The sequence below is a fragment of the Alligator mississippiensis genome, chromosome 2 (assembly GCF_030867095.1).
Source record: "Alligator mississippiensis isolate rAllMis1 chromosome 2, rAllMis1, whole genome shotgun sequence".
Classification (NCBI taxonomy): Eukaryota; Metazoa; Chordata; order Crocodylia; family Alligatoridae; genus Alligator; species Alligator mississippiensis.
In genome coordinates, this window is record NC_081825.1 from 49,774,400 (window position 1) to 49,790,690 (window position 16,291).

At 40.9% G+C, this 16,291-nt stretch overlaps 1 protein-coding gene across 10 annotated transcripts in view; it reads left to right on the top strand.

Annotated features, from left to right (window-relative positions):
• The window catches only part of TBC1D1 (TBC1 domain family member 1), a 191,676-nt gene that overhangs the window by 166,468 nt on the left and 8,917 nt on the right, over positions 1-16,291 (top strand). For all 10 annotated transcript variants that reach the window (XM_019480505.2, XM_019480526.2, XM_019480519.2 and 7 more), the window contains 3 exons: positions 4,701-4,945; positions 5,492-5,651; positions 13,039-13,208. In XM_019480505.2, coding sequence (XP_019336050.2) covers positions 4,701-4,945; positions 5,492-5,651; positions 13,039-13,208 — 575 coding nt within the window. The remainder of the gene's footprint in view (positions 1-4,700; positions 4,946-5,491; positions 5,652-13,038; positions 13,209-16,291) is intronic.

A 16,291-nucleotide genomic window follows, 5' to 3' on the forward strand; every position in this document is an offset into this window, starting at 1 on the left:
ATGGTGGTGGCTTTACTTACCCTTATGGTTTCAGACTATCTCTTTGAAATATGCAAGTCAGTGAGGTGCAGTTTTTCTGTCCACTCCTACCTGGTGCTAAGAGTTATTGGGCCTTCACAGTCCAGTGTTTAGCCATACACAAATAATTGCAGGTTAATTTCATGCAGAGAAGGAGAAAGGGGGATGGGAAGGTGGGAGTCTGCACAGTAAAATATACATGAATGTACAAATTGACCTGATCTTTTTGTAAAATTGAGAGTTAAATACAGATTTGTTTTGAGACGAGGAGTTACATAGTTAAAATGTGCCAGTCATATAAAAGTTTCATCTTCAAACAAGTGGAAGCTAATGATTTTGTAAATAACACAAAAAAGTCAAACAATCAAGGCAATACAAAAAAGAATGAATACCTAGCAGAACCAGAGCATTTGAGTTCAATATTAGCAGGATTTTATTCCTTCGGTTCTCAGGCTCGGCCATGGCCAGATTGGGCACGTCTCAAGTATCTAAGAATCCAAGGAGCCTTCTGGCCATACGGGGACTGCTGGTTTTACTGCATTTCAGTTGTTTCCCTTCAGACTAAATGTTACAGTGCTTCTAGGAATCTCTCTGCTGCACAACCACAGAGAATGTTTTTGTTTTGAAAATAAAGATTCCCCTTTACATAGTAGTAATCATCCCCTTCCAAACAGTCCAGTCCAGCTCTCTGTCCAGTCAGCATATGACTCATGGAAACAAGGAGCGGGATTCACTAAATCTTCTCTTTGTAGCCAAATACTTTTAGTGTTCTTTCTTAACGAAAAGATTTGGTGGTTGGCCAGAGAGAAGGAAGAAATTGTCCAACTCAAAACAGCATCTTCAACTCTCCTCAAAATGGAGGAGGAACACTTGAGTGCTGCTGCACCTCCCACAACATTAGTGTTAGAGAAACAAACATACAGGAGCACAAAAAGCAAAGATATTCAGCTCATCATCGGAGCTGTAGCCATTGATTTGTTTTTAATAAATCTCAAGAGTGGACTCAGATGAGTTCAGAACAGGAATCATGAGTGCAGGGTGCAATGAGCCTATTTAAATAAGCCCTGCTTTTAGTCAGCTCAGTGCTAAAACATTTAGAAGTGTTTGGGCATTTTATAGTGGTTTTGTCTACCCTTTCTTCTGGATAGTGGATAAGGTTAATTTACCAATGGATTCCTGGGGTCTACTGATTCAGTGGGCTAAATGCTTTCTGCTTGGTTGGAAAACAAATGTATGTACATGTACAAACATGCATGCTTATGAACTTATATATGTGTTCAGATACCTTGACACAGGTGAGTGGTTATATTGGAATATTAAGTAATAGGGTATGGACATATAAACGCATATGTTAATATTTTGAGACGCATATTAAACCCAAGTATCTTAGAGGAGGACAGAGTCCTTAAGCTTTAATGAGATGAAGCAAGGAAACTATATAGTTCTGCAGTTCACAGTAAGGTAGAATAATGCTGTGACCTGACAAGCAGCATAACTGGACAGGTAGTTGCAAAGAACTTGCTTGTTTCAACTAGTGTTTCTTCAGGCTCTCAGAAATGTTTACCTGAAAAATCTTAAGGATTCTTCTCCAAGAATTCACATGCTTGTGGTGGAGTCTGTAAGCTTAAGGCAAGCTATTTTCTTGCAACTTCATAATATTTAAATAGCTTTTTTAAGTGAAGCTAAAGGGAACTTGCTGCTCATGAAAATTTTCACAAAATATGGATCAAATTATAACTATTCCTCATATTGGGCTGGATAAAAACAGCCTGAGTAAAATAGTGATAGAGAAAAAGGTCTGTGGGGTGAGATTGAGTTTACCAATCACTTTCCTGTCTTGACTTAGCGTCCCCTGTGTACTAACTCAGCTCTGCTGTCTGGCACATTGGAAGAGAATGCCAAAGCTCTGCCTGCTCTTCAACCATATGTAATAGCAGCCCACCAGCTGCTTTTCCTTCCTGCATTTCATCTGGCAATATGGGTAATTCATGCCAGAAGGCAACATTTTTGGTCCCTGAGCAGGTATCTAGCCAGATCCAAGAGCAGCCTGCTATACAGCACTTTTACATCACACTCAGTTCTATAAATATAAGTGCTGCTTCATATGAATAAGGGTGTCTGACTCTCGCTTTATACAAGCTGATGTCTCTGAAAGGAAAAAAGTCCATGTTGATGTATTAGAAGGTTAAAAACAGCAAGGTACCAAAGGGAAAATAATTGTATTAAACATTCCCCAGCATGCTGCTAGATGCTGAAGACTGCACTGTCAGCCCAGGCACCATGAGTTGCTATAACAGCTTTTCTAGTGCATTATCTACTGTGATTATGCAGTGCTACAGACATTTAAATATTCACGTATAATACTAAAGATGGTGACATTGTGAATCAGGCAGTAGTGTAGTCACTGCTATTCGGATTTTTGTTATTGGAGAATCATTATCCTTATGTAATTAGTGTAACTTTTTTTTTAAATTTGTATTATGGTAGCAACTAGCAACCCAGGAGCCTGGTAAACTAGGTTCTAAATAACAGGATTAAAACACAGTTCTGTTTTGACTTTGAAAGACATAAATCCAAAGCCCATTTAAATTGTGTAAATGCTGCATTCCTACAGGGTAGGTCAGAATACTAACTGTAATGCAAAAAGACCCAGCCTCAGGCTCTGTCTCGTGAAACTAGGCCTGTTTTGGTATCTAGCAACAAAACAGCATTCCAGGAGCTGCAGGGCGGGGTGATATTTGACACATGAATGACTAAAAAAATTTGCTTGTACTGGAATGAAAGAAGTATTAACATTTGCTCTTGATTTAAGTATTCTGTTGGGGAAAAATCTGGTGGATTTTTGCCCCCTTCCTTCCAGAAAGAAAAACATTTTTATGTCAGAACCACCGACTAGCATCAGAGTGTAAGGTGACCACTTACAGATCTGCCATTAGGTAACCATGTATATGTAAAGGCCCTGTTTGGTGGGGGAAAAAAGAATAAAGCACCTTCTGTCTCAGCTTGTAAATATCATGTGTCAGATCAGGAAGGTAAGTTTGTTTAGCTAAAGAAACTTGAGTAAAATTGTTATTGCCTAACAGGGATCACGATGGTTTTATTACACACAACGCATATTAATATTGAAGAGGTTATGAATAATTTAGAGAGATATAGGTGGAAGTGGGTAATTTGTTCTAGATTTAAAGGGTCTGATTCTTGTTGATAACATTACTGTAACTCTGGCCATGAACAGGCATTACATTTGTGCCAAGAGAAAAGCCATTCTATTGGCACAAAAAGAGAGCATATAGCTAGCTGTTCAAGGCGTTTCTTGCTGAAGAGAATTGGCTCTTCCTTAAGAAGTTTGATCAGTTACCCATGAGGAAGGTTTTCCTCCTCCTGATCTAACTTAAATGGCTGTCCACTTCTTTTGTGTGGGGAGGGCACCCAGTGTCCCACACAGCTCTGCTCTCCCTCACCCAAGGGCAAGCTCTCAGAGCTTAAGAAAACTCCAACCTTCCTGCCAGTCACCTTGGCAGGGTAGGGGCAGTCTCCCCCAGTGGGAACATTCCCAGAGCCCCAAGCAGGTTGCTGCCAGCGAGAATGGCCCTTGGACATTTTCCAGTCAGCCCAGTGCAGGGGGTGGCAGCTGTGCTGCAGTGTTATTCCTGAAGCTTCAGAAGGGTTGGCACTGGGAAAATGGTCCCCTTACTTCCTTACATGCCTCCAGTTCCACCAGAATGCACATGGGGGGTGGGAGACAGCTGTGTGGTGGCTGCAAGGCTTCCCAGGTTCAGGCAGGCTTGCAGATGCAGCAGAGTGTCCCTTCCTGCCCCTGTACTGGTCCAAGTTAATCCCAGAGCCGCCCACGGAGCAGGACTATTCTCCTGCTATGAGAACCTGCAGGTTTCCCACCAGGGGAAGGTGGCCCCATTCCACCAGTTAGTTGTCTGGCAGAATGGAGGAGTTATTCTCCCAGGGCTGGAGCCCTCCCCAGGCTGGCTGGCTGTCTTTTCAGCAGCTGCCAACTGTCTGTTGATAGCCTGCCCCTTTCTCAGGCAGGGGAGAGGGCAGGCCGTCAATTATTGGGCTCCCCCAAGGGCAGAGGTGGCCCAGGGAATAGTGGTCTCTGGCTGGAGATCTCGCCCATGTAGCTCTCCAGCCAGGGGGGCTAGACTTCATGCTGGCTCCTGCTCCTGGGCTTTTTTTCAGATAAATTCTTGCCCATGGCTTCTAACACTGTTGACTTCTGCTTACATTAGTGTAATTCAAATCATTGTCTGGCTCAAAGAGCTGAACTTATTCTAAGAATTCTTCATTTGGATGAAGTAGTTGTTCAGAAACATTTTCCCCTTAATTAGAAACTTAAAGCATAAAATAAAAACAGCCTCTTGATTATTGGGTCCACTCCCCTGCTATCATAGGCAATCCTGTTGTACAATCCCTTTCATCAACTGATCAAACTATTTAGGTTGTCCTACTATTGCAAAGCTGTTGCCAGCCTCAGTTCTCTGATTATTATAATAATGCTTATTGCCAGAGTACAAAAGGCTCTGTGTGTTTTATGTTATTAATTCAATAAGGTTAGTATTGAAAATAGCTCAAAAACATAATGCACCTTCAGAAAAATTAACTTGGTCATATAGCTACCTCTTTTTGTTTGTTTGTTTTAAAGTTACTTACCTCCTTTGTTTTTGTAGGGCGCACTTTTCCAACACACCCATACTTCTCAGCACAACTGGGAGCTGGCCAGCTGTCACTGTACAACATTTTGAAGGCCTATTCTCTTCTGGACCAGGAAGTAGGATATTGCCAGGGTCTTAGTTTTGTTGCTGGAGTTCTGCTACTTCATATGAGTGAAGAAGATGCTTTTAAGATGCTAAAGGTCCTCATGTTTGATATGGGCTTAAGAAAACAATATCGTCCTGACATGACTATTTTACAGGTATGTGATTTTTATGGCTCTGGAAAAGCATGCTAATAATAATAGCAGTATGCTTTTAACAGAACTATTATTGTCCAGTCCTGCATTTCAGCTTCTTGTCGCAATCTCAAAAAAGGAGAAGGTGGACTGCAAAGAATACACCTTCTTAAAGATGCTTGTTTCCAGTTTAGAGGGCCATTGAAGTACAATAGAAATTATATACCTCCACTCCTCTGAAGTCTGATGTACAACAAAATTGGCTGTATACAAAAATCTGTCTTCCAAATGCCCTACTGATTTGCTCCTGTATGGTTTCAGGTGCATATCCCCTGGGTGTTAACTCATCCACTTTAGGAGGAAAGGGAATGTTGATCAGTCAGGAAGCCCTGGGTCTTTGAAATGGCTCCAGACTACTTTTTTCTCCCCATTACAAGTGAATATGAACAATGATTGATAATTTTCCCCTTTATTTTTCACAAGAAAGTTTAGCACAGACTGTAGTCCTTTACTAACCTTACTTAATCTTTTATTCTTAATCAGTTATTCACTTCTTTGTTCTATTTGCAGATCCAGATGTATCAACTATCCAGACTCCTTCATGACTACCACAGAGATCTCTACAACCACTTAGAGGAGTATGAGATCGGCCCCAGTCTGTATGCTGCCCCCTGGTTTCTCACTATGTTTGCTTCTCAGTTTCCCCTGGGATTTGTGGCCAGAGTGTTTGGTAATGCTTCATAAGCTCTCCTACTGATCTTCTTGAAGGCATACGTTTTTGTAATCCTATTTAGAATGGCTGTATCATCTAGCCTGTTTCAGACACCTAAGAAAAATGTTTTTCTTATTTTTGATGAACTGAACTGTCCCTTCCTCAAATCTATGGTACAGTTATAAAAGTCACCTAATAAGAAGTGTAGGAGTGGAATGTATAGCAAAATGCTGATCAGGGAAGGGACAGTCTTTCTTCTTCACTTCTATTGTCCCTTTTTTCTATCTTCTCATTTCAGCTGCATCCTCTGGTAGTCCTCAGTGAACCTCCCTTCATTCATTACATTGGAAATCAGCAGGTTTCTTTTTTGCACAATATTGCTCAGTTAGTGGGCATTTGCAACATTATTCTATGCTGCATAAATCCTCTGAGGGTGTGGGTATATAATAAGCAGGTTACCTTGAGATAGGGTAGCATACAAACTTGCAGCACTTCAGTTACCCCGCAGTAATTGCCTGTCTGTATGCCACTGTAAATGGCAGGTTTGCTCTGCTTCCTAAGGTATTCATCTTTATGGAGTGCTATGCTAACGTGGTATCCAAGTTAGCTCATTCAAAGCTAAGTCGGGTATCACTATACATCATGCATTGTGCTCTCAGGAACATCTACAGTAGTTTAGGAATATACAGTAAATACTCCTGGGGCAGAAAATCAGGTACAGTGAAATTTGGTTAATTAGTCGCTGAGGTAACACATTTCTATGTTCACCTTAGTTCAATGTTCACCTATGTTCAATGTACTGAATCCCTTCCAGAGTCCTCAAAGATTTTGGCTGATTAGTCATCTGTTAAAATGTAATTAGTCATTTCCAACGGTATTGAATCACATTGATAATGTTAATCAACTTTAAAGATACTGACCTTTTTTTTCTCATAGCATGTGTCAGGGCAGGTGATGTTACAAAACATTGGATACTCTACCATTTTATGGCTCAACAAGACAAAAACAATCAACCTTTCTATTTTGTCCAATGACCTTTTCTTTTGGTGAGGAGTGCATGTAGGAATGCAAAGCTGACATTTTTGACTAATTATTTCAATCCCATCCTGATCATATCATTCTTATATAGCAGGGATTTTGAATATTTGTCATAGAAATATTGTACTTCACACATTTATCTTTGTAAACATACAATTCTTATTTTAGCATGCCAGAATGTGTAAGTTTGCACTCAGAATTTTTGTAATACATTTTTCTTAACTATCAGTGTCCAAAGTCATTCCTTACAGTATTTTGATATGGTATGCAAAGTACATCTCACAAAAAGTTTTAAAAGGTTAACTATTGATAATTAGTTACCATTACCAATCTCCTTGGAGTTTCAAATCAATCAGACTTTACTGTAGTTGGATACTTATGACTAAATCAATACACCCACAAATTGATGGTTCTTGTAACTGTAAGTAAATTTTGTCTTTTTGTTTAGATCAGGGGTCGGCAACCCCTGGCACACATGCCATGCATGGCACGCGAGGCCATTTTGCTTGGCACGCCGCAGCCAGCCCTGGCTCCGGGTAGCTGCTGCCAGTGACGGAACCCAGGCTGCTCCCAGCAGGGCTTGCAGTGTCCCAGCTGCCTGCTGGGAGCATCCTGGATCCCGGCTGCCAACAACTCCCCAGAGCTGGGGCCGACTGCAGCTGGGAGGCTCCAAACAGCTGTGCTGGGCTCCAGGCTCCGGCATTAGCTCTGCACTGCTTGCTGCAGCTGCCCAGATCCCAGGCTGGCTACAAACAGCTGCGCCAGGCTCATCACCTCAGTGCCGGGAGCGGGGGAGAGACCGGGGCTGCGTTGCCTCAGGCCCCGCCCCCACCGCCCACTCCAAGGGGCAGCTGCATGCGCCAGTGCGAAGCTGATGCTGGAGCCTGGTACAGCTGTTTGGAGCCTCATTTTGTTTTTCTGCTGTGCTGGCACTCTGGTACCTTCCGAGTTAGGCATGGTGGTGTTTTTTGGCACTCCGGCCAAAAAACTTTGCCTACCCCTGGTTTAGATCATGCCTAGTAGAACTGTAGTTAGGCAAGAGAGAGACCTCAATATTGCCCAAAAGTTAAGATACAACTAGAATAGTTTACTGCACTCAGATTAATTGCTTTCATGTTTAGGAGAAAGAAAGAAGTTGGATGTGTATAAGGGACAGGAAGCAGTACAGTAAATTCTGCTAATATTTTAGCTTTGACTTGTAGAGAGATGTAATCCAAGCATCACTTGGGGAATTCAGGAATTTCTGTAAAAGCTGTAGTCCATGTACTCTAGTGTCCTTATCTCTAATGGGGTCAATGCCAGTTGCTTCAGCAAGTGGGGCAAAATAAATCTTGCAGTCATGGTTATGGTATTGGTCCTCATAGAGAGAGCTTTTTGCAAAAACTCATTTAGTTAGGGTGCCTACAGTCATTTTCCTCACCTGGTCAACAGTCATGTAGCTAATTTTAAGCTACCTAAACATAGACCAGGAGCTATACATGCAGCTGTTCACTGCTTCCAGGAGCCACACAGGGAACCCAGTGACCTGATGTAAGGAACTTGGGGAAGGGGGTGAGGCAGGTGGGATCGGGGGGGTGGGCTAGAGAGTTTGCAGGGAGGGAGAGCTTGGCGGGATCTGGGGAGGCTGGCAGGTCCATAGATGGGGGTCGGTAGGGGGTTGCCTTGTGGGGACGGAGGTTCTGGGAGCCCAGTCTGGGTTGGGAGGGTGTAGCTTTGGGGTTGGGGTGAGCAGCTGTGCTTTCCCAGCCCTAGGGCTGCACTGCAAATGCGTATAGGTGTTTGTGAGCTTGGGTTAACGCTTTCTTAGCTCAGGTTAACTCAGTCTTGATTTAAGTTAGTGCACTTCTTCAGGTAAACTAACTTACATTGGGTGCACCATTTTTAGGCAATTTAAGCCCTCTGAACACCTGCATGATTGGACATTTAGACTGACCTAACCCTGGTAAGTTTGTTCTAAATGTAACGCCTCTTCGTACCCTTAAAGACAGGCTACTGCCCCTAAGACTGAATCTTGCTATTCTAACCAAAAGTAAAAAAGTGCCCATGAATTAAAATGTGAAAGAATTGCCTGTTTGCCTGTAACTGTTCACTTTTTCCAAAGCAGTCGGAACTCTTGGTAGAAGCATTATATTTTATTAGACCAACTAGATAGTTGCAAAAAAAATTTTTTTTAATGGAAAAAAAACCTTTTTTCAAATCATTTTGAGGAAGTAGCCTGCAGTAATCTCTCATAGTAATGAATTCCATGGACCAAATGTGTTATGTGAAAAGGTATTTATTTTCTTTTATGACTTAATTTTTTATGCCATTCTGTTTCATTGCATGTCCTCTTATTCTTTTATTTTGCAATGCTGATTGAAGTACTCAAATTATATTGTCTGCAGTTTGTCATTTTGTCTACCTTTATCATGTTCTTTCTTATTTGTCTTCTCACTAAGCTATACAATCCAAAACTTTTTCAACTGTTTTTTATAAAGGTAGTATATGCTTCTACTCATTTTCACTTCGCATCTTAATAAACACATGAGGAGTCAGTTACATAAGGACCAATAATTTACCCATGCATTCAAAATGCCACTTTCCTAACTTTTTAAATTGTGGACTCTTTCAGTATAAAGGCAAACAGTAAAATATTTATTTCAGGAACTAGTTAGAGTCTGTTCCTGTTCCTGTTTAAGTAAATGCCAGAAATAGCATTGGAAGAAAACACAGTGATAACAATGGCCTAGATTAGATAGAATAAGCTCTATATTTGTTGCCCTTTCCATATACAGATAGCCATAGAGAGCACAGAAGCTTTTCACAACACATGGTTATATTTTAAATAGGTTTGCTGCACACTGGTAAATGTCTAGCCTTTCAGAATTCTCTTGAAGAACAAAATGAAGGTTTAAATACCCTGCACTGCATTTATAGTCAGCGTCCCTCTTTTCAGTCTTCAGTAATTCATTGTATTCTCACATGTGTTAATGTGCTTGTTTTTTATTATCAGTGAGCTAGTGAGTTGCAGGCAATGTACAAATGTCTTTTTTAAATAAACCAGCCTGGTATATTAATGATTCCTCCTACAAATTAGTTTGTCATGTGTTTTGTGTTTTGTTTGTCAATGTATTATTAGAAAACTTTACAAAGCCAAGATTTGCAGAACAGAAGGTGTAGATATGTAAATGACTTTCATGGAATTAGTATTCGATGAGAACTGAGAATCCTCAGAAAACTCCTTTTTTTTTTCCCCCCCCCCCAGCAGCGCTAGTCCAGTATTAGCAAGTTTTGTAGTTTTATTTCAAGTCTAACAGTTTTGGGGGTTTCTTAAAACAGCAACTCCAAAAGCATGCAGTGAAGCAAGAATCTTGAGCTTACTCACTGTTTTTAAAAATGAAAGTTTCCCACCCTGATTCACACTAGAGGCTTCGAAAAATAGAAACCTCAAATTTAACAAACGTTGTCTTTAAGCTAATCTTATCATTTTGGGGTTTTGCTTACAATTTTTGATTGGAGACATGTGGTTAGCCATGTTAGTCTAAAATTAGGCAGAAGGCAGAATAGGGTGGTGGCTATTGTGGGTGGTGGTAGCAGGATAGGCTAACACCTAATTCATCAAATGCTATGAACGGACTGTGTCATAGCATCTGACCAAGCAGGCTGTAGATTACAAAAGCCTGTTCTTCTCTGAACAAGTTAGTCTTTAAAGTACCACCTTGCCCTGCCTTCTGCCTAATTTTGATTTGGTGGAGTTGGCAATACTGTGAATTCTGCTAGGAACCAGGCAGTTTCCATGCAACTGGTTGCATGATATTGCACAACTGGGCAAGCCAGTATTTTATTCTTCAGTTATCTGAGCACTTGTGAGAGAGAAACCATGTTGAATTCCAGTATCTCAACTGCAGACCAACTAGGCAGATTGACTTGCCATCCTTTAATTTTTATAGCCCATGAAATCTTTTGACCCCTGACACCTGAAATTCAATCACTGTATTATGAAGTGGTGTTCAGGGCCAGCTGCCTTCTGAAAGTTGTAGTCCAAACCACAGGTTATAGCAGGAGCACTGGACTTACAAGGTTGTGTTGTGCTCTTAAGGCAAGAAAACACTTTGTTTCAGTGCTTTATGGCAAAGATATTGTTCTCTAAAACCTATTTACTTAGTAGCAGAGGAGACAGAAAAATAATGTTTATACTGTTCCAAGATTGTAGATAAAACTTTATTTAAATCCTGAAGCCTGCCAGTCATTTTGACGTTAACTGAGATGCCTTCATTGCACTGTCACTGGCATGCAGCCCATTTATAGCAAGCCCTCAGACTGGATAAGCTCTGAAAACAAATGGGCCTTTGTTAACTTGTTGGTATTTTATATGTGAGCAAAGGATTTCAGATATATATAATCATCCCACTTAATTCAATAAAAATGTATAGGTCACCTTGAGTTAATCTTCATAGGGTAGATGTCAGGTTATGTAAGTGCCTAACTCTTTACTTAAAACTAATCAGGCTCTACTTTTCACTTCGTTTCCCAATTCTAACTCGGTGTCCTCTGTAATAGTATTAAACTTGTAGCTTTACATATAGAACAGTTTCCCAGATTTTTTTACAGTTTCATTAGATAAGCAAGACAGTTGTCCACTCTCCATTGGAGAACATGTCTAATTAGAAGCAGAGCCCTTTTCACTGTTTTTCAGATACTTATAGAGAAATACAGCCTTGCTGTTTAGTTATAGTATGTGCTTCATGCTTTATCTCTTCTCAGAGACAAAAAGGAGTGAAATGAGTTGTGGTTTCAGGTTAAAGCAAAGAATTGAAGGAGAAACTTTCATTCTGATGCAGACTTGAAAAGAAGGAGGGAAAAAAAAGAAAGGGTGTTTTTAAAGAGAAATGTAGTTGCCTGTGATTTCTTGGTTCTTTGCTGAATCAGAGAGGCTGGTGTTTCTGACTAACATTTTCTCTTACTGATCATTTTCTTGGTTTTTTTGCTCGTGAACTCTTAATCCTCTGTTTAGCCATGTTATCTTTTGCCTATTGCTACAAATTTCAATGCTACTTATTCACCATTTCACTCATATTTTCAAATAGAAGGGAAAGGGAGAGGAGGCCTGTGTACAAGTATAAGTATCTGTAGTAATTAGCAAACCTGGACTAAAAAACAAGCATCAAGAACTCCCCTCAGTAACTTTCTGTAATATGATGGATGCTGCACACAGTATGAAAGTTCCTCTTATAAGTGAATGGAATCTGAAACCTAGTGGCAAGAGTCTTTAGATGAAAATTGTTGTTCGTTCTGTTCTGGGTAGATGGGTTGTAAGTAGTCTTGTTAGCTACTGCAGGGCTGCCTTCTTGTACATCCTGTCTCTGCAGACTCGTGCTATATTGTAGGCAGTTTGTAAAGAAAATGAGGAAAAAGGAAGAAAAGAAAGGAAGTTCTGTTGAAAGGTAGTTAGATGCTGTGGCTTCAGTGTTGAATATCTGCCAGAGTGATGTCATTATGGGGCCACCTGCAGCATGAATGCTCAGCATATATTTGGGAGATTTCAAGATACAGTATGCAAGTGCTTAATAAGATGGCTTATTTGGATATGGTTTTCAGCTGCATATATTAAGAACTGATTTCTTTAATCAAGCTACCGGTGTATCTTCTAATGCAGTGTTGAGAAATGTCTCCAGTAAGTGAGAAATAAAACTGAAGAAGAGTTAGAGCCACTCCTTTAATTATATTCAGATACTCCTGTTTTTAGTAAGACTCTTTAAATAGCATTCTGATTGAAATCCCATTCAAGCTCAGAGCTGACAGCTGAATAACAAATTCTACTGCCTCCATATACTACTTCCTGGTGTTCTTATGCCCATCCCACAAACATTTAACATAATATCATAAAAGAGTAACACTGTTCAAGATAACTGCTTAGCCTAATTTGTACATAGCTTAAATTTGTATCCAGTTCCTGGTCCATACTGACCAGGGCAAATGCTAGTGAAGTCTTCTGTTGGCACTTACATTTATTTAACAATAATAGTCATGCAGTATGCCTAACCTTGCAGCATTAAAATCCATCAAACAATCCCATGTGTACATTATACTGTTTAAACTATTTATTCATTGACAATCTTGAATGAATACATCAAATATTTTTTTTCCTTTTCAGTGTAAATTTTTTGCTAAACTTCAGTTTTCTTATTTAATAAGGGTGCTGGATAAGAAAAACATTAAAAATATTTAAATAGAAAACATATTTACAAAATTGCATTTTGGTAAAATACTTCAGGCCTCTTGATCTGTAGTAGAAAAGTTTTTATACTTAAGAATTTTTACTGCTGTATTATTTTTAGTAAAAGATGTTCTTGTTTTATGTAAGTCTGATTTTCCTTTGTTTTTGCAGATATGCTCTTTCTTCAAGGAACAGAAGTCATATTTAAGGTGGCCTTAAGTCTTTTGGGAAGCCACAAACCCTTGATTCTGCAACATGAGAACTTAGAAACTATTGTTGATTTCATTAAAACCACTCTCCCAAAATTAGGCTTAGTACAGATGGAAAAGACCATTAGCCAGGTATGAATATCTGAACATTAAGCAATTATTAAGAGAAACAATTGAATAGAAGTTATTAGCAGCAATGTGCGGGATTTTTTGTGAAATCAGAAAAAAAAGTGAGACAGGTTTACTACTATTAGTTTAGAATATGTTAAGGAAGTTTTGTGTTTTAAAATATGCTACTTATATAAAACCCAAGCATCTTTGAGGTCATTCTGTATAGCCTTTTATTAAAATTGCAGTCCAATTTTTTACCAGCTTCCACTGACTTTTATATCAGTGACAACAATACATAGTACCTTCCACAGGATAGGCAGCAATGTGAGTTGAAAGCATGACTGGACTTATCATACTGCAAAGAATCCAATGCTCCACTGGCAGTTTCAGAAGCAAAAACTGGTTTGCAAGAGCCTGATGAACAGTGACTTATCTGATCACTGCTCAAACCTCCCTGCATTAATGGATCCAGGATTCTGAAAAGAAGCGTGATGGCAGTAAGCTCAGGGAACATGAATCTGACAGCTGAAAATGGAGCTCCTGAACACAGATATCTTCAATGAAATACAGTCAGCTGACTGCACACTTAGGGATGTCTATAGACACCCCTGATTGCCCAACCTGACTTGGGGCACATCTGCAAATGCGGTCCCCATGTTGGAGATCAGGAAAATCCACTGCAGGGTATTTCCCTGCATATGCCTTCAAGCATGGAGAGTGGACTTGAACAGGGATCCCTGTTTGCAGGCACACCTGGGGAAATCCCTTGCAAAGGGACTTCCCCCGCATCACCTGCGGTGGGGAGGGCTGGAAGGCAGCACCATGCTCTTCATGGCAGTGGTCTGGACTGCGCTTGGACCGGGAGGTGCTGGAAGGCTTTGGGGGGCTACGGCGAATTTTCAGATGCCTGCAGCTCCCTCCATAGCCCTGTTTCCAGTGCTGCCCAGCGCGCCCCAGCCCCAGCCCGAAGTGACAGCTGGCTCCACCAGTGTGCAGATCCAGAGGCACATGCCCCCCAGATGAGCCACTTGCAGCTCCGCCCCACGTCCCAGCTTTGCAGGGCCTGCCCCTGCTCTAGCCCCACTCCTTTCCTCCCCACCGTTGCGGAGGTGAGGGGAGCAGATCGAGGCCCCACTGGTGAGGGAGGAAGTGGAGCTAGGGCCGGGACCTTGATCTGCCCCACCCCCCCATGGCCCTTTCCCCTCCCCCTTCCCCCACAGACTTACCTGCTGGGGAGGCATGCCCCCAAATAATTTTTCTCCCTCTGCCTTGATCTGTGCCCCCTTCCCTCCCTGCAGACTTACCTGCTGGGTGGTGCAGGAGGGGTAGATCTTGGCTGCTTTTAAATGCCAAAGGCGATCTACTTAACAAGGTTGGAGACCACTGCTTTAAAGGAAGAGATTTGGGGAGTAGAGAGGAGTGGGAGTCAGTTGCCAATCCTGGGTGGGGGGTTTCTCTCTGTGGAGAAACATGCCCATCTCAGAGCTTCCTTAAGGGTGTCCTTCAGTTTCTTGGGGGAAAAGCTTCTTTGAAGCACACCAACAAATTGAAATTGTTCCTGAGACTTAATATCAGGGCAGAACCTGGGAAATTTAGAGAAACATCATACCTAAGTGAGCTGAGGAAATCTGTTGGCTCTGAGCAGCAAAGAGCTATTCTGTTCTGTATTCAGATAGCTGTTCCAAACTGCTCTGGTGTCACACCAGGCAGGTAGAAGCAAGCTGGGGACAAGACCTTCTCTGCTTTGATCATGGCTGCTGCTGGAGAGAGCAGCTGTTTCACCAGCCTGGCAGCTCATAGGCTATTGGGTTAATCCCCATCCTCCTGTTCCTCTTCGGCAGGTATAGTCTGTGTGTTCATGCCATAACATGCCCAGAGTTTATTAGCTTTCAATTTAAACTTTTGATTTACCCTGTTCTTTCCATTCAGATTGAATTCCCTGAATGTGACAGCAATGACTCCCCCTTGCCCTCCCCGCCACCCCCCCCGACCTCTCCCCCTAGGGATACAGCTGAGGTGGAAAAGTGCAGAGTTTACAACAGGAACTAACCAAGTTGCTAAATTTCAAAGGCTGGCTGTAGAAACCAACCTGCATGAATTCTGCAGATATGTTTTAGTTGGTTCCTAAACCTAAATTGTGTTTGAAAATCGAGACTTTTAATGTTTAGAAGCCCAATCAACCTGAAAGAACTTTTGTGGTCAGAAATTCTAAGATTCTTACGATAGCTTTACAAATTGTTTCTTTAAGCTGCGTCCCTTCTAGAACTGTGAACTTATGGTCAAAAACCATTGAAAACAAGCAATTTTTTGGTTACTTCAGTCAGTATCTCAGGTGGAAACGGATTTTTTGGCTCATTTCCAAGAGAGATGTGATACAAGCAGTTAAGGAAAAATCTGCTTAACTTCTGTATTTAGGGTATATCCTATTGTGTTTTTATTAAGTGAATGGAATTTAGTTTTCCAATGTTTTAATGACTGATACATTTATTTTTTTGGAGTCTCTTCAGTGCATTCAGGGACACAACTGGCTGAAGGGCTTTAGAGTCATTCTCTGTAAGGCTTAGCTTTCCCAGGAAATTTGAAAAAAGATACTTGACAAACCCACAGACAGGAAAATGTTTTCTTTGGATCTCTCTCGGCCTGCCTAGCTTTATTTGTTTGCTTTTAAAATGTAAGGTTTCCAGAGCTGATACTCTCTCTCAAAAATTTGTCTTGTATGAAGGAAAGTTCATTGACAATGACTAATAGCTGATAATTAATTATACCATTCTGCTTTGTTATGGCATAATTGCCCTTTAAATCTTTTGAAGTAATGATATAATTTAGTTTTGGTTTGTAAAAATGCTGTAGAGCAGGATCAGATCTAAGCATAGTACTTTGCCACATGGATAATGCTTAGCAGTTGTAGCTTTTGTCTGTGCTATACCAGTGTATAAGTGTTACCCAAAATGTTAATTATATGGTCACTGTGGCACAGCATTTTTGCCTATGGTTTTTCAAAAGTGTTGCCTGATTTTGGCCCTGGTTTATGGTGACCTAATATGAAACATTTAAGTTCGGTGCCTAAAAGTTTAATCACCCAAAGTATTGTCTGCTTCCTGAAA